Here is a 19,224-nt window from a genome sequence, read left to right as displayed (position 1 = left end):
TTCCAGTTGAATGTTTGGCATAGAAAGATCATGTAAAAGTATGCTGAAGTCTGGACAGAATTGGAGAGGATCTGGCATTTTTTGTATTTTCAGAACAAATGGCAAGAAACGTGTCTGTAGCAGACAATGCACTACCCGGCTGTAAATTGATCAGATAAGAGGTATCCAGTTAATAGCTTGTGCCTTTTCTTCAGCTTTTTTTTATCCAAGTCATACCTGGTTTAAAATTACTATTTCTCCAGTGTGGATTTGTAGGTGTGTATGTAATGTATCTAATCCATTATGATTCTTTACTTTCTTTTGTTTAACATTGACTATCAGGGCAGCTTGGTTAAATAGTCATCACTGCCGTTAGACCCAATCACAGTAACGTGATTGAAACCTTAGCAGTTTCTCTAATATTGCAAAGACTTAACAGTCCTCACTGCAGAGAAAATATCAAACATTATCAAATTTTGTCAGTCTTTGTATGTCTTTTCCATTTCCAACAATCTGGGAAATGTTGAATAATTCAAAGGAGGCAACTTCAAATTTTCTGACATTTGAAAGTTAATGCTTCTTCTTGAGGTACACCAAGATAAAACATATCATCAGTAGTTACATGATGAGAATGGATGTTTAACATATATATCACTGGGAGAATTGCGAGATACTGGCAGGAAGTGGAGAGGTCACAGAATGCAAATCCGATTTCCAATTCACACTGAAGCTGTGTGAGCTAATAGATTTAAAAACCATGCTTTGTTAATTTTCTGTCTGGTTCTTCTAAGTTAGTAATTTATCTATCTAATTATTTGTCTTGTGTTGTCAGTTTCTAAACATCTGTACAAGGGTTAGTTGGTATTAATAAACAATTAGGACTTGGGCATCTGTTGCGGAAGAAGTGTTTTCTCTGTATCAGTTTGCTTTGTTTTCCTTTAGGGGTAGTAAAACGTGATCAAATATGGCTTGTGTCCTACACCAAAAGGATTGTCAGCCCAAGAGCCCACAGCTCTAAAACATGTTGATCCCATACGTTTTGTTAGTTTGCAGGATTTATAGCTAGCCTGTGTTTCACGTTATTAAGTAGATTGAGCTGTTCATACTTCAGTGGCTCATTTTGCCAAATAGTGTGTTTTACGTTGTCACTTTGCCTGTTTAAAATCTGAAAGTAAAGTATTAATCAGTTATTAGTTCTTGATCACTGACCCGTTTCTTTCATGCAGTTCAAGGCAATCAGCAGTCTGTTAGTGTTCCAGGGTTTGGTTTTCTTGTTTGTGTTTTGTTTTGGGGTTTTTTGGGGGGTTTTTTTTGTGTTTTTTTGTTTGTTTGGTTGGTTGGTTTTTTGTTGGTTTGTTTTGTTTTGTTTTGTTTTTCCCAGGGGGTTAGTTCATCAATAAATTAGCAGCAATTTCCGTAGGTTTGGATGTAGACCACAATCACAGAATCACAGAATCATCATGGTTGGAAGGGACGTCTGAGATCATTGAGTCCAACCACAAAAAAAAAAAACAACAAACCCACAACAAAAAAAACCCAACACCACACACAACACCCCACCACATCACACCCACCCACAAACCAATAATCTTGGGCACTAGAGCATGCCCTGAAGAGCCATGTCTACACGTTTCTTAAATACCTTCAGGGATGGTGACTCCACCACCTCCCTGGGCAGGCTGTTCCAGTGCCTGACCACTCTCTCAGTAAAGTAATTCTTCCTAATATCTAGTCTAAACCTCCCCTGCCACAACTTCAGACCATTTCCTCTGCCAACATGCCCAGTTCCCTCAGCCTCTCCTCATATGACTTGTTCTCTAGACCCCTCCCCAGCTTGGTGGCTCTCCTCTGGACACGCTCCAGCACTTCAGGGTGTCCTTCCTGTAGTGAGGGGCCTAAAACTGAACACAGTACAATATAAGCTAGTTAGTCAGTATCTGACGAAAACAATTTGAAGACTGTAAAAACTTAAGTGAGGAGGGTTGATTATCTACTCACTATTTTTGAGAAGGCATGCCATAGTTTTAATAACTTCAGGTACAACAGGACAGTTACTACCTTTGTTAAGAGTGTATTGTATTACCAAAGCTGACTTATGATTGACCTGATGTTTGTAGCTGTAAACAAAACACCAGCATGAAGGTTTCTGCATTAGCCCTAGCGATGGTAATCTTCACTATTAATAGTATTGTAATTTACATGGATCTTAATTGTGATTGTCTTTTATCTTCCTACAAAGGCAGCTTGTTTGGCTTTTTTCATCAGGTAGAAAAATGGGAAAAAATTATACCATATTTATTTACTTTTTCTAGAGCATCTTCTCAAATAGGACTAAGGAATATACTATTTTTTCTTGTTCCTCACTCCTCCATCTTTTTATAATCAATCTTTTATATCTGGTCTGAGGTTTTGCTGTTTTACAGGGAAAATGCAAAGCAGATTTTTGGCCTAGTCTTTACAAAATATAAATAAATATAAATAAAAATGAATAAAAATAAATAAAATACCTAGTTGTCATTGCAGTGGAAAAGATGGGATTATATATTTCAATGTAAATGGTTCTGTAAAAAAAATCCAAAGTGTGCACACAAAAGCACACTTAGCTGTATATAGCAGGTTTACTATTGGACTCTTTTCCAGTATTGCTCACTATTTCTTCTCCTCACTCTTCTTGAAATTTCCAGGGTATTGTGTATTTTTAATTTAATTTAAAAACTTAACATTTGGTTTAGATTGTTTTTTTAAATGCATGGAAGAAAATTTTTGAAGGATTACTCAGATTACACTTTTAGAGATCGAATGTGCTTTAAAGTTCATTAGCATGGAATAATAGCTGTATATAGGTAAGAAATGTATTGCCTTCACAGCTGTGTTAATTTTACATTTAATATTTATGTAAACTACTCTTTTTTCAAATCTGCATTATGATGTAGTAGGGGTGTGGGACTTAAGTATCTGTAGCTTAAAGAAAAATCAGTGAAAGTATATCTTGGTCTCAAGGGTAAAACCTCTAGCTTCTCTTGTGAATATCAAGCTAATTTAGACACCAACTGGAGGAACTGGTCAGGGATTTGCTGGATGCCTTTCCTCTGTTGGCTAAACCATCCAGTCAATTGTTCTAATGCAAATGAACATAGTGGTTTGTATTTTTTAGGCAATCAGATACTGGGACAAATTGTTGTCAGTTAATTGGATATTATGAAAAGAAGCTATAGTATGTTTTGATTAAATTTACTAAGAGTTTTAAATTTACTAAGAGTTTACTAAGTTGACTCTTGCTTTTCAGGAAGATGATCAAAGTAAAAACAAAAATTGCTTCCAATATCTAGAATGTCATGCTTTGTAACAAAAATTTTTCAAGCGTGGAGTTTACAGTAGAGAAATACGGTCAGAATATTAGCTATTACGAACAAATGCAAACAGAAAGAATGCACAACAATTTGTGTAAAGGTGAGAAAAGGAGTGAACTGTAAAAACATACACAAATGAAAATGTTTTTCTTCAAGTGAGAGGAAAAAAGGTGATATAATTCTGCTCGCTATTAAAAAGAATTAAAGTTTGTTTCCCAGGTTCTCTTGAAAAGAAGCTGTGTAAATTTTGAACAGTTTATTAACTCTGAGTTAGGAAATTAAGTGGCATAGGCGAGTAAGAATTATCTATACAAAGCATTGGAAGTTGAAAATTTGTAGCTGTTAACTTAGATTTTCATATGGTTTGTAGTGAAATTATTTGGTTGATGACTGAACAGATACATGCGTTTCTGAAAAGAAAAAGTGTCTTTAACATTTTTATGATTAGGCTTCCATACTAAATAAAAATCTTATTTTTAAGGTATTGAGGGTAGTTGTGAAAAGAGATATTGTTAGATATTTGACAGGATACTTACAGTAATCAATACAATAAATTTCAAAGCAAGAAAACTCTCAGTTACAGTGGAGCTTATTTTCATTAATCCCCTCCACCCAGGCAAGTTCGGTTTCATGTTTCAAAAATCTCATCCCTACCCTCCCACTCCCTTGTCATGTTAATAACTTTGGTGCCATTGGCTCAGTGTTTCTGTCTGCTGAAATGCATTCCCTCAATTCCCTATAGAATCTAAATCAGCAGTTTTCTCATTTCTTTTTTTTTGAAGCATTTTAGCCAGCATTTTCATAGATCTGCTCCTATCACAGGTTTTCTTCTCTTAAAGAAAACCTGCAAAAGGTGAATGACTGTTCTTTCAAACAGTTTTTAATAGCTGATGGGGACACATATCTTTTCCCATTAATCATGAACCATCTGTGGAACAAGCTTCCTGTTCTTCTCTGCTTCCAACTCCACTTACTTTTGAAATCTCATATGAAAACAGGTCTTATATCTCTTATATATTCCTAAAATCACAAAACTGAATTTATTCCATTTCAGTTACAAACCCTCACCTAGACAGATGCTTCACAAGTCAGATAAATATTGTGCTCTTTATGCTCATCAATTTAAATAAGTAATTTACATACATAAATATTTTTTCTGAAGTGCACACCTTGTGTGTTACAGGAATCTCACTTTGCCACTGAGATGGATAAGGCTGCTTTAAGTATATTGCATTTATTGGAATCAGAATCTAAATTCCAATTCTTCAGAAGCTGTAAATACGATTTACAAGAAGGGATACTTGAAATGCAGTTTTGAGTGCTTCAGTTAAATTTTTCCACATAGCTGTATCCCCAGCTAATTTTTTGGCTCAGTGTTGAAGTGTTTTTTTTAATAACCCTGAACACTGGGAAAGGAGTGCTGGATTATACAAGCAAGGGCTGGGTACTGTGTGAACCCAGCTGTGTGGCATCTGCTCTGGAGCTTGTTGGTATGTGGATGTTTAGAAGCACAGACAGTTCAGATGTGCAGTTTTCTATAACCTGCATAGGTGTATCTTAACAGAATCCTTTTTGTTTAGTGCTGTGAGTTAAATGAGAAACAGCAGTACAATTACGTAAGTTTCAATGAGTGTCTGGCCTTCTCGTTGATCATTGAAAATGTAAAGACAAAGTGTTTCTGGAAGTATTTATAGTATATGAGTGCATTACAATAAAAGCATTCGTTCTTTCAGAGAATCTGTTTTTCAAGTTTTTACTGTCAGTTCCTTTTTATCATGCTTCTCCAATTCATAGATCTTTTTAGAGAATTTTCTTAGAATTTGCTCTTAGAAAAATACTAAAGTTTGCATGCACTTAAGGATTTTAGAGCATTTATGTACCAGAATTCCACCTGCATCCAGACCTACATGTACACTGCAGCCAAATTTCTATTAGAAAGTTGATAACATCTTGTGGAGAAGTTACTTAATAAAAGTCTTCAGACTTTCAACTTTACCTTCAGGTAAAGCTAAAACCTGACTATGTTTATGAGAGTATTTATCATGTTGTGTCATTTTTGTGGTGAATACTTTGCAAGTCTTGGGGAAGATCCTCTGAAACTTTTAAAAGTACTTCTAAGAATAATTTGTCAGGTTGATAATCCTTATAAAACCTTCTTTGTCTTGGCTTTATTTCACAGAATCAGAGAATTGTAGGGGTTGGAAGGGACCTCTGGAGATCACTTAGTCCAACCCCCTGCCAAAGCAGGGTCATCTACAGCAGGCTGGGCAGGAACGCATCCAGGGGGGCTTTGAATATCTCCAGAGAAGGAGACTCCACAACCTCTCTGGGCAGCCTCTTACAGTGCTCTGTCATCCTCAAAGTAAAGAAGGTTTTCCTCATGTTGAGGTGGAATTTCCTGTGTTCCAGCTACAGTCTGTTGCCCCTTGTTCTGTCACTGGGCACCATTAAGAAGAGTCTGGCTCCATCCTCTTGACACCTGCCCTTTACATATTTATAAGCATTGATCAGATCCCCTCTCAGTCTTCTCTTTTCCAGGCTAAACAGACCCAGGTCTCTCTCAGCCTTTCCTCATAAGAGAGGTGCTCCATTCCTTTGATCATCTTTGTAGCCCTTCACTGGACTCCTTCTGGTAGTTCCCTGTCCTTCTTGAACTGGGGAGCCCAGAACTGGACACAGTACTACAGATGTGATCTCACCAGAGAAGAGCAGGTGGGGAAGATGACCTCCCTTGACCTGCTGGCCATGCACCTCAGGATGCCATTAGCCTTCTTGGCCACAAGGACACATTGCTGGCTCATGGTTAACTTGTCCACCAGGACTCCAAGGTCTCCAAGGACCTTTGCAGCAGGTCATCCCCTAACCTGTACTGGTGCAGGGGGTTATTCCTCCATGGGTGCAGGATCCTACACTTGCCCTTGTTGAACTTCTTTGGGTTTCTCTCTGCCCAACTCTCCAGCCAGTCCAGGTCTCACTGAATGGCACCACAGCCTTCTGGTGTTTCAGGCACCCCTCCCAGTTTTTCCAGGATTCTCTGAGTCTGTCTTTCTCTGATATTGATTGGGGAAATGGACTAGGCATGCTGTGGTACTTTGTAATTTGTGGAGAATAATAGTCCTCTAATCTGATCCATTCCACAGAGCAAAGCAACTGTGTGGTATTTAGAGGGAAACAGGAGGGGAGGGCAGTTCAGGAGAAAGAGGTGCCTGAGTTTTTCAGACAAGGGACATGACAGATGGCTGGAGTGGAGGGGAAAGTACCGTGTAAATCTGAACATTAGTGTCGAGAAGAGTAGCTGAATAGTTGAAGAAACCTGAAACAAAAAAAGGGGTAAGTAAAGAGTAACAAACCAGTAGCATATGGTTTTGATAAACACTTGGTATACTAAACAGTTTAAGTATTGAGTGTATTCACCATGCATGATAAAGCTTGGATGGCGGAAGGACTGACAACGCAGGAGGCATTGTATGCCTCTAGGTGTGAAGGTAGTGCAGCGTGGATGGTCTTGGATAGTCTTCTCTGGTAGTGTGAATAGCCATGGGTTATTGAAAGCAAGAAGACTCTCAGAAAGTAATGAAGAAGGAAGGCTAAACCAGGACATTCTTGAATGTTTTGTAGATTGAATCACCAGTAGAGTCTGGTGCCTCACCATTGTTGTCTTAAGTACTTGAGAGAAGAAGAAAAAGAAAAGAAGTAAGTGGATTGTTTGGAGCAGGTGTTAAGACAGTTATCTGATCGTAAAATGGGCCATAAAAACTCAGAGAGTTGAAAGACAATAATCTTTTTCCAAGTTGAACTTTTTTTTTCTGTTGTTTTTCATTGTTTTGGGGAAGTTGGATTGTCTAATTAGATGGATATTTCATTTGCCTTGGTAATCCATCAAAATGTACTTGACAATGTGGTTGCCTTTCTTTTTCAGTATCATCATTTTCTCCAGAGAGAAAAAAAGTTATTTCTGTCCTTAGATGCTTCTGATTCATTCCATTAGCTCACTACTGCAACTGTCAATAAAATTTCTGTCTTAAGATGTTTTCTTTGCTTTAGTCTATAAATGAAATTGAGGGCATTTCTGAAATGTCACTGCCGTGTCTAGTGTGATGTGTATGTCAGATTACACTTCGCATTATGATCTGAAAATTGTCAGGAAACCTGAATGTGTGCTTTAGTGTGACATTAGTTCATTCAGATCAATTGTTACTGCTGCCAATACCTGATTTTATATAGTGTTTAGATACCTGTAGAAGACAACAACTTTATAGAGAAGGGTTAATACCCTTATCCCTGCTTTAAGATGGTGACTAACAGTGTAGAGGAGAAAAGTTCCTTGTCCGTAGTCGCTCAAAGAATCAGTGCAGAGCTAGGGTTAGAATCTGCATCTTTGTTAAGCAGTTATTTATTGATGGGTTCCTAAAAGTAGTGTGGTATTGGGAGGGGAGACTATGTTTTGGATTAAATATGACTAATATTTTCTTTTTATAAGAACATTGCATAACCTATGAAAATATTTGTCTCAATATGTGGAATTGTCTCTATCCAGATTTTTATTATCCCTACTAAAGAAAAAAGATTGCTTTCTGCCATTGTCTGTTTAGCCAGCTGTAAGCCCTGTTGGACAGATTGCATGGTATGCTGATTAATGATACAGGCCATGGGTGATTAGCCAAGTGTGTAATGAGGTCCATAGCTTCCAGTGTATTATAGAAATGCCATTGATCAATATAACTACATGTTCTGTAGTGTCTTCTACAGAGTAAATTTGGACTTGTGGGAGAAAGTGGTGTAGCCCCTGAAGAGCTGCTGCACACACAGCAGCAGTGCATATTTTTAGAGGAGGCTTAAATTTAATCTAAGGATTTGAAGGTTTGATGGTTGATTTTCTTCCTTGATATTTTTCTTACTGTAATTATGGACATCTCCCTACCACCATTTTTCTTGCAGAATAAGTCCAAAAGGCTTAATATGCATGTGATATTTGGGAGATTGTATTTCTACATGTTCTTAAAAAAGTGTTTCTTTTGTATCCCAGATCCAAGGGCAGGAGGCAGAATAGCTTGATGAATTCTGACAAACAGCATGCTGTTTTATCAAATGTTACTAGATCAAACTGTCAGATGTCAGACTGTACATGCTACTTTTGTAGCTGAATATAATTTTTTCAATATAAAATCAGCACTGGTTAAATGCTTTCCTTTTTAGAGAATGATGAAAATACATAATATGTTTATGACTTTCATTTCACATTTTTAATGCAGTTGTTCTGCTATAGAAATGTTTGGCTTTTTTCATACCGTGTCCTGAATAATCACCAGCATCACTGTTTTGAGGCTATATAAATTCAGGTTGTAGAGCAGAGTTGGTTCATAATTATTTTTTTTAATGAGTTTTTTCTAGAGCAATAAAATGAGGTAGTTCATTCGCTTATTATTACTACTCTATTAAAATTTCTGTAAATATCTCTTTCTAATTTATAGGTAGTAGCTCAATACCAAATTTCTTTCGCATCATGAATCGACAGTTTACTGAAACAGAGTGGGGTATAATCAACTCCATGGGTAATGAATGGATGCAGCTGGATATGTTTTATCGGCACTGGGTAATACTTTTTTTTCCTGTTTATAGACTGCAATGCTATAACCTGCATGTTCTCTTTTGATATATTTGGTTATTATTTTCATTATAGTAAAATTGTATAATTTTTATAGTAACGTGTTCATGTGGAGATAATATTTTAATGGATTTTATATTTTAGTGATTCTTTTCATGTCAGAATAACTTTAGAAGCATAGTACAGCTGACATGTCTAGAAGGATTTATGACTAGTTTTAAACACGTACCCAGAACAAGGTAAAGGGTCCGTGGCTGTGTGTGCCCCTTAGTTATTCTGGTTGCATGTTCGTTGTAATGCAGCAAGTTAGGCCAGGTATTAACAATGCTGATAACTTTTTATAATTGCATCACTCTACCCTGACATTTACAGTAGTACAAATATTAAATTTATTTGGTCTACAGTGTCTGCTCAGAAGTAAAGTTTATAGAACAGTTTGAAAGCAACCAGTGTGAATAAAATATATTTACTCTCTGGTTTAGGCCTTAAAGGAAAGCTTCTTAAAGGCTATTGGAGTTGGAATTGGCTTTAACTTGCAAAGAATTGAATTTAATGTGTCCCCACTGCAACTGGAAATAGGGAAGGTGTATAAGGAGACAAAAATGCTTCTGGATGGAGATAAAGAAGAAGAGTGGACATTTGAGGTAAGATATATTCAAATCGGTTTTTTCAATAATGATAAACAGTCTCAACACCCTATGGTTCTATTACACATCTAAGTTTTTTTTTGAATTGCAGCTTCACACTTCATTCTGTATGAATGAACACATTGAACATATATCAATCAAAACTTAGGTTATAAATCTGCAGCAGTTTAAAGTATTTTTGATGATCACAAGATATATTCATTGTAATGGCTTTTTAGTTTTTCTGTTCCCGGACTTATATTTCTTGCAGTGTATGGTGCTCATTCCAGGGTGTGCAGGAAGCTCACTGAAGCATATCCAGAGCTGACTTCTGAACAGTGTCTGACACTTCTTCATCAGTTGGTCTAGAATGGGACTAGTGATTAGCCCCCTTAGTGTTTATGTTAAATGTTCAAAATGGCAAAGGTGTCTTCAGCTCCTTGGGGTTTCTTTCTTCTTGTCCATACAAGCTGGTAGAAACATGCTTTTGTGGATTTGGAGTTCCAGTGCGCCGATTGGCTGCTGTCTGTGGAAATGGAGAGATGCAAAAAACTTGCCATTGCTTAATTGAAATATGAGTTTGGGCTCAATCTTCTACATGAATGTTGAGTTTTATATATAGTTTTTTACAGATATATATATATATTTATATTTGGTTGGTTTGGCTATATGCAAATACATTGCTTCCAGAGTATGAATTTCAAACTGAGATTACCTGGGTCAATTTGAAACAAATTTGTTGTTGGTATGCAACTGTAAGGGAGTCTTTCACCCTCAGTAAGAGAAGTTAATCCTGGAATAAACAGGAATGAAAACTTCTAAGACTGGCTAAAGCAACTGGATTCACACAGCAATCAGTTCTGCTGGCTGGGAAGGTTCAGTTTCCTTATAAGCTGTCCGTTGTTGAGTGAATCCAGAATGATTTGAAACCCAGACACATCATTCTGCCGAGCCTTTGAAATGAGGTCATTATAAGTCTCAGTGTGCCTGTAGCTTCAACAGCTCTAGTAACGCTTTGATTCTGTGTAGAGAAAAACAAATTTTGATCCATTATATTTTTTCTGGTTTATAGAGAGGAATCTTAAAAAATCATACTCTTTACCTCAGAGGAACTCTGTATGATTGTCATCTTTCTCTTTTTGTTTAATCCTCTATTTCCATTTAAGAACTTGGATTTATTATATAAACTAGTATAGCAATATCTCCAGATGAAAAGGGAAGCAAGCTGGTGCCCTTTTTTTTATGATTTCAGTATGTTTCATTAACTCCTTACCTTAAGGTTTTTGCTGGCCGATAGTAGGGGCCAAGAAAGATCTTCTTCCCTTCTTTATTTGGTTTACATTTACATTTCCCTGAAGCAGCGAAGATAAGATAAAGGGCATATTTTGTTATGTTATATCGTAAGATGCTGAAAACTTTTCTGTGACCACAGAAGATAGGTGAAGTAAGTGGGTGGAACCTTCTGAATTTGTTGTCCATTGGGCAGGCCCTCTGCAGGAGAACAGTCCCGTTTTCTAAAGAGTCGCTGCCTGTTAAATGCAGCTTTAAGCTGATAAAAAATGATTTTATTAACAATATGTAGAAGACCTTACCTATAACATGTGTTAGTTGCACAAACAAGAAGTAATAAAATACATAAATTCACTTCAGAAAAAGAAATTTCTGTGTGTTTAGCTTAAAGCTGCAACATGCTTGTTTGCAGACTTCTGACTGCAGATACAGGCCACTGCTGAATGTGCTGTGCCCTCTGTTCTGATCAGTCTTTAACCTCTTGGACATGCAAAAAATGAAAGAAGGTGGGGAAATAAAGTGATTAAAAGCTGGATGTAGTCATTTTTCCATCTAGACAAACACAAAACACTGCCACCTTAGAACTATATAAATTATTTAGCAACACTTGATGAAACACCTAAATTTTCATAGTATTTTTTTATTTTTGAGGAAGTTATAGAAATTTGCATGATGGGTACAAATGGTTAGATTTCATCAAACCTGAGGTAGCATTCTTTATGCTTGACTTATTTGCAGTCTTGTACTCCAGTAAAGGAATGAAAAAGCTGGTAAAATACTTTATAGTAAGTACACCTATAACTCTTGGAGTCATGTGAAATACCTATTACACTGCAGGATTGTTGGTGTTTCTCATATGCATTAACTATTTGTCCCAATTTAGACAGAATTGAAATAGTCATTTTCTTACTAGCGTTTTGCAGAAAGATACAACAACATGAGCCTGTTGTTTTATTTTTAAGTAGGTGAGGGATACAAATCACTGCTAAATCTGTCAAATAGGCACAGTTTTGGTGCTGAAGAGGTCAGAGTGAAACCACAGTTCTACTCCCACACCAGCACCTATCTATCCGCCAAGACACCCACGTCTTTGCCAGTCAGGTCTCCCAGGCTTGCAGTTGTACTGCTGCTACACACGGCTACAGCAGCTGCTGTCTTGGCTGAGCTGGGCTGAGCAGATCTGAGCTGAGCATCTTGGCACTTTTTTTCTTATATACAGGGCTGTTTAGGAATCACAGAAATGGTATTCTTGCAACTGAAATCCTGGAAATCCTATATAGTTGATAAACCGTAGAGAAGCCTAATGCAGACTGACAGTATTGTTTTAAAAGACATTTTGCTTAGATTAAAAGAGGAAGAAAAGGGCAACTAACAACCTGTCTGAGGAAATAGGACATCATGATGCTTTCTTTTATTATAATATGGTGCAATTAGACTGTTTCTCAAAGAAGTGGAAATTGGAGGTCTAGTAGTAACTCCCAGGAAAATATTTAGACTACTAGCTGATTTTGAGATTAATGATGATAACTAAATTGTTCATTTTTCTAGGTAAAATTCTTGTTATTTTTGACTTCCATTTTAGAAAGTTTGTGCAGAAATTGTGTGCAAATTTTTGGATAAAGAAACAAAAAAACCATTATTTCCCATGCATGTATATATATATATGTTTATATTTTAAAAAGCCAACAGGATTATGAGTTGACTATAGAATAAACATTCAGAAACAGTATATAAAAGTGGGGTTTTTTCTGAGATTAATTGCTCAGGATGAATTCCTAGCCTTTCTAGAGGAAGACTCTTATAAACAAAACTATTAAATAGATAAACTATATAACTAAATATATAGCTATATATCTAAAAACTTTTTTTGAGGAGAATTGATTTGTATTTACAGAGAGCAGTGCTCAGACTGCCGTGTCAGAAATCTAAAGTTGCGATTTGACACGCTGTCTGAAGCCAAGAGTGAGAGAATAATTGCTTTAAGTTTACACTTACGTCGTTGTTTTTCAGAATACCTCCCAGAAATTCACAGTTCATCTAATTGGAAAACAGATAGCTAAGATGGGTTATATGGGTTGTGACTTAGAAGGGACTGATAAAGGGATGCTACAGTCACAAACCTGAATCTGCACAGGGGTGAGATGGTGGTAACCTGTAGTAACCAGTTTAGCCCTGCTAACTTTTTAATGTATTTGCATCCTTGAGCTCTCCAACAAAACTCCTAAAAAGGACTATTGCTTTTTGAATGTCATTATTTTTAATTATTCTAAATGATTTTCCACTATTGTTCTGAATCATATTCTAAACATTTATATAGCCTTTGCTGGAAGCAGAGTAAAGAAAATGCATCTACATTGCCATTTTTCATCTTTACTAGGAAACCCGGTTAGATGACCATCATCATGTTGCCGTGGCTCTCGGGAAACAGGAGGGATTTGGGCAGAAGCATTCCAATGTAAGAAATTATGAAATGTTTTCAGGTGTTGGTAACTAATGATGTGTACATAAACTTAGTCTGATGCTGCTGCTAAAAGTTTGTTATCTCAGATGCAGGGCCAAGGAGAAAGCTTATCCTAAGCACGGTATTAACCAGATTGTTCCTGAACTGCTATCTCTAGTTCTGTTGTGCCTGTTTCAGGAAAGGTCCGGGAGGGCAAAATGGTTTCAGAGGACAGTAACGGGTAATGTCAAATCTGGAATGTATGTGTCCCGGTGTTCAGTGCGTTCATTTAAAAGAAGATCAGGTGATTTTTGTCAGTCTGCTAATACTTTTGTGGGAAAGATGGTTTTCACAGAGGGAAACAGAGACAGTGAACCAATCTGAACTGCTAAACTAATACAGCACCTCACCAAGTTGATTTTAATGGGGGACTGTCAGTGTATGTAGCCCACAGCAGATCCATCTCCCAAACACCATTATGACAAGATAACTCTTGAGACAAGCAACAACAACCAACAGATGGGAAGAACAGCAGTGTTAGTCTTCATTCCATGTGGTCTCTTTATTGAGAGAAGCAACAAAGCTGTTTAAAAGCTTTTCAGGATTTTCTGTGCAATTTAACAAAGACTTTGTCATGAAAATAGCAATAAAAGTCAAATTTGAGGCAGACTGGCAAGTTGTAGCCAAAATAGCCAGACAGTCAGCAAGGGGAAGTGTGACAAATTGCCAGGTTTGTCTGTGGTGTTTTAGTTGTTCACAAGAAAATGGGTTAGTTGTTCTCTGTTATGCAGATACAAAGAGTCTTCCAGGAACTAGAAAAACAATAATTAGTATATGAGTGGATAAAAGGATGAAAGTGCTCATGCACCAATCTTATCATGGTCATAAAGTCTGAGTCTTTGCTCATAGATAACACAGAGGGGCAGACCTTTTAACTAGTGTTGGTTAGCTTAAAAAAAAAGAGATATAAACTGTCTTTGAGGATTTACTGTGGTAAATCAGTGCTCAAATATATCACTGTCACACACCTTAGAATTATCATAGAAAGAATAGACATGGTATCGAGTTATGATAACAAGTCTTTCAATCGAGGAAAGTCTCAAAGGCATACTTGTCCACTGTCTAAATTTGTGATGACCTAAATTTCATTATCTCAATTCACTGAAAAAAGGTCATTTTAAATGGGACAAGTGAGCATTCTGTGACTCCCCAATATGGAAATGCAGTGAAAATTTCTGTACTATTGCATTATGCCTTTTCAGAACTCCTAATAGGAATGCGGAGGAAATGAAAGTGGCCGTCTCTCTAACAGAACTGTAAAAAAAAGTCTTTATTAGCAAGACTGACCTTCAAGAACCCCAGATCCCAGAGATGAGAGGGAAAGGAGCAAGGAAGATGTACCCTTGGTGGAAGAGGGTCAGGTCAGGGAATACTTAAGCAAATTGGACATACATAAGTCCATGAGCCCTTAGGGGATGCAGCTGCTAGGTGTCATTGCAAGGCCACTCTCCATGATCTTTGGTTGGTCATGGTGACTGGCAGAAGTACCCAAAGACTGGAGGAAAGCAAATGTCACTCTACCTTCAAGAAGAAGAACCCAGGGAATTACAGGTGCGTCAGCCTCACCTTGATCTCTGGAAAGGTGGCAGAGCAGTTAATTCTGGAAACCATTTTCAGGCACATCAAGGACAAAGAAACCATCAGGACTAGTCAGTGTAGCTTCATCAAGAGAAAGTCATGCTTGACCAAGTTGGTAAACTTCAACAATGAAATGACTGGCCTGGTAGATGAGGGGTGAGCAGTGGATATTGTCTACCTGGACTTCAGTACCTTCTACCTCTGACACTGTCTCTCATAAGATCCTCCTAGAGAAAATGTTGATGTACTACTGGATAAGCAGACAGGGAGGATCACTGAAAACTGGCTGAACGGTTCAGCCCAGAAGGTGGTAGTCAGTGGCATGAAGGCCAATAACTAGCCATGTATCCAGGGGTCAAAACTGGATCTGGTCCTGTTTAACATCTTCGTTAATGATCTGGATGATGGGCAGTGTACCTTTGGCAAATCTGCTGGTGAAACAAAACTGGGAGGAGTGGCTGATATGCCAGAGGGTCATGCTGCCATCCACAGAAACCTTGATAGGCTGAAGAAATGGTCCAGCAGGAATCTCATGAAGTTCAACAACGAGAAGTGAAAGGTCCTGCACTTGGGGAGGAGCAACCCAGCTTTAAGCAGTTTTGCAGAAAAGGCACTGGAAGTCCTGGTGAACACCAGACTAAATGGGAACCAGCAATGGGCCCTTGCAGCAAAGAAGGTTAATGGTATCCTGGGCTGCATTAGATGAATTATTGGCAGCAGGTTGAGGGAGGTGATCGTCCCCCTTTACTCAGCACTGGTGAGGCTGCACCTGTGTCCAGTTCTGAGCTTTTTAGTACAAGAGACACATGGACATACTGCAGAGAGTCCAGTGAAGGGCCACAAATATGATTAAGGGACTGGAACATCTCTCCTATAAAGAAAAGCTGAGAGACCTGGGACTGTTCAGCCTAGAGAAGAGAAGGCTTGGGGGTGTCTTAGTAACGTATCTAAATACCTGAAGGGAGGGTGTAAATTAGACAGAGCCAGGATCTTTTCATTAGTGCCCAGTGACAGGACCAGAGGCCATGGGCACAAACTGACACACAGGAGGTTCTCTCTGAACTTCAGAAAACATTCTGTTTGCGTTTTTTCACTGTGGTGACTGATACTGCCCAGAGAGGTTGTGGAGTCTCCATCTGTGGTGATACCCGAAAGCTGTCTGGACATGGTTCTGGGCAACTGGCTCTAGGGGACTCTGCTTGATCAGGGGTGTTGGACCAGGTGACCTTCACAGCTCCCTTCCGATCTCAGCCATTTTGTGGTTACCAGACATCAGTATTCCCTCCCCAAGAAGTTATCAGTACCTCAGCCTGCATCAAAGGTGTGTCAGTTTGTGTGATGTACGGAATAGCCCTTCTGCAGGTTAGCCCTGCTGAATTCTATCAAATATTAAACATGAAGATTATGCTGCTTGAACAAATGCCAAATTTAGAAGGATCAGCTATATTCATGTTCGATTCATGCAGCTTTATTATTTGCCCTGCTGTCTGGAAAGAATTGCGGTTGCAGATAGCATACAGCAGCCTGCACAGTAACGTGCTCAAAAAACCAAACCTTTTTTTTCTTGAAATGAGATTTTTTTTTAAGTGATGGAACTAACACAGACCATGGCAGTCTTGTCTCTAATATCTTATTCTGCATTTAATCTGGATTTAACACAGGGAATTGTGGATTGATTGTGGCCACTTTTGTCCTTAAATAACATGAGTTGAAGAGAAGCATGCAAAACCTCAGTGATTGCTGGTATTAAAGAATATGCCCAGGCACCCCTCTAGTAGAATAAATCGTCACGCTATCATCTCAAATAATCATGTCTGCTGGAGAATGAAATATAGTTTGTGTTTGTTTGAGGGTTTTTTCTTCCTTTTTTCTGGACTTAAACACTCATTCTGTGGTATTTACAGCATGCTGTATCCCTCGTTCTTCAGTTTTCTAAGCTGAGTTTCAAAGGAAAACATGCTTTTCCTGTGTTGCCTATTACGTGCTTCTATTAGTTACTGTATAGCCTAAATTGGGGACAGTGACATTGGTCTCAACTGGAATATTTTCTTTCTTCTTCAGTAAGTAATGTGTAGTTTAAACTGCACAGGGAATATTGCAGGAGGAAAATTGAGATTTATTGATTCATGTAATACTAATATGCATTTTCCGTAGGTATCTTCCACGGAGCCTGACCGACCACAGTTTACATTATTGACTTTTGAAGATTTAGTTGCATCTGGTATTCCAGTCGCACCTGAGGATTCTGCATATTGGGATAATTTTTGTTCTAAGCAGGAGAGTCCAGTGAAACAGAATTCACGTTCAAGATAAGAACACTTGTAAGAAAAAGAAAATTGTCAAAGTCGTTATGCTGGAGTGTGGGAATAAGTCTACATCTGTAAATGAAACGTTTTTCCTTATTTAAACTAAGAGTCTGTTTTTCACCTTTTTAAAATTGACATTCTTTATCAATATCTTAAGGAAGATGCGTATCTCCTCACTGAAAGAATTCTGAGTGAACAGTCTAAGCTGACCACATGCTTTTTTGCTTTTCCATGCCTGTGGTTCTTAACACCTTGATAATTTCCCATGCTAAGAACAGGGAGCAGTTACAATAATGTTGATTATTCAACAAGAGTTTAACATATAAAAATGTGTTTCTATACTTCATTTATGGTGAAGCTTAAATTATGATACTGCCTTTTCCTTTACAAAAATAGTAATTTTATTCTCAGATTAATGAAGAAAGCCAAAATTGGTACAAATTCTTTTGCTGTTACTATATGGTGAAAGTGTTTGTATAACACTTTGTATTTGTGTCATAGCAGCCTGAAGAAGTCTGAATCTTAGTAGTCTTGTTCAAAACTTGTTTGAAGCAGGGAATTAACTTACAAATATTTCACATCCTTTTCATTTACAGTCTTTGTTAATTAAAGCTTCCTGTGTGTAACTTAGGATTTTATGTTTAACAGTTCTTTTTGTATATTTTTCCCTCAGCAATAAATGAGCCAAACAGCAGTTCAGTTTTCCTAGATTTGCATTTACATCTGTACTGTCCTAGACACTAAGTCATGGGAGAGAAGGGAGGAAACAACAAAATATAACTATTTACTTCTCCCAAATAGTCTCGTAACATCTGAAGACAGAATATTTTCTTGTCCTGCAGTGAATTAAAATTTCTGGAAAAAATCCATAGATCTTGAGTGCACCTTTAGAGTATTTCCTATTCTTTTTCAAAACAAATCCCATTTTGTGCCATTCTCTATCACTCTCTTTCTAGAAGTCATAGATACATTATGGTCCATCTAAACGTAAAGAAACATACTGAACAGAATGAGTCCTACTGAATGGAATGATTTTCACAACGAAAAAAAGTTAATTTTTGTCCTACAGTTTAACACAGCTCTTCATTGAATTCAAGTTTGTGTACAACTTGGCTGCACCCTGTATTTTGACTAAATAAGAATCTATTTGTAGTATAACAATTGAAGCCATGCCTTATTACGGAGATAAAGAAAAGGTTTAGAGAGAGAAGGATATGAGTTTTATAATATTATACAAGCTTTTGGAGTTTGCTGCAGATAATTCTGAATTCAAATATGCTGTTAATCTTTCCTACTTCTACCAGTTCTGATGAATATTTTTGTTTCCATTCAAATGACTCTCTCATCTCACATGCTAATCAGAGTTTTTAGTGTTCTGCTTTTTTCCTCTAAAACTGCAAATCAGGGAAGCAGTGACTCTTCTCTTCAGACTCCACAGGGGTTAAATTAGATGTTCAGTAACTTCAAATCTGAAGTTAACAGAAATATGGAATAATTTATATACAAAAGTGAAGTATCCCAGGCTGATTTTTTTTACATTAAATACAACATGCAATAAGTATCTGGCACTCCATGGATGCCAGAAAAGTCTATTCAGTGGATACGTAATGGTATCATTTACTGGGATGGCATGTTTTTAACTGAGTTGATTCTGTCTTAATCTATTCTACCTGAAGTGTACTATAATTGCAGATGGGCAAGCACATGAAGGTGCTTAAGAGCTGAGATAACTAGAAGAAGCAAGTCTCTCATGAAGACCATAGAGATGTAGCGAAGCTATGCAGGGAGGAAATAAGGAGAACCTAGCTGCAGCTGTGAAGGATAATAAAAAATGTTTCTATAAATTCATTAAAAACAAAAGGAGGATTAGGGAAAATCTTCCTCCTTTATTGGACACAGAGGGAAACATAGTCACAAAGGATGAGGAAAGGCTGAGGTGCTCAACGCCTACTTCATGTCAGCCTTTAGCAGTGGAACTAGCTGTTCCCTG

General features: G+C 37.5%; 1 protein-coding gene across 1 annotated transcript in view; it reads left to right on the top strand.

The window, feature by feature from the left end:
- The window catches only part of AASDHPPT (aminoadipate-semialdehyde dehydrogenase-phosphopantetheinyl transferase), a 29,947-nt gene extending 11,844 nt beyond the window's left edge, over positions 1-18,103 (top strand). Inside the window, exons 3-6 of the mRNA XM_014965791.1 lie at positions 8,801-8,922; positions 9,417-9,578; positions 13,228-13,305; positions 17,083-18,103. Of these exons, the coding sequence (XP_014821277.1) occupies positions 8,801-8,922; positions 9,417-9,578; positions 13,228-13,305; positions 17,083-17,241 (521 nt within the window). The 3' untranslated portion in view covers positions 17,242-18,103. The remainder of the gene's footprint in view (positions 1-8,800; positions 8,923-9,416; positions 9,579-13,227; positions 13,306-17,082) is intronic.
- Positions 18,104-19,224: the final 1,121 nt, after the last annotated feature.

The sequence above is a fragment of the Calidris pugnax genome, unplaced genomic scaffold, assembly GCF_001431845.1.
Source record: "Calidris pugnax isolate Ruff unplaced genomic scaffold, ASM143184v1 scaffold20, whole genome shotgun sequence".
Lineage (NCBI taxonomy): Eukaryota > Metazoa > Chordata > Aves > Charadriiformes > Scolopacidae > Calidris > Calidris pugnax.
Note: the sequence above shows the minus strand (reverse complement) of the source record. Positions and strands in the feature narration are given on the sequence as shown.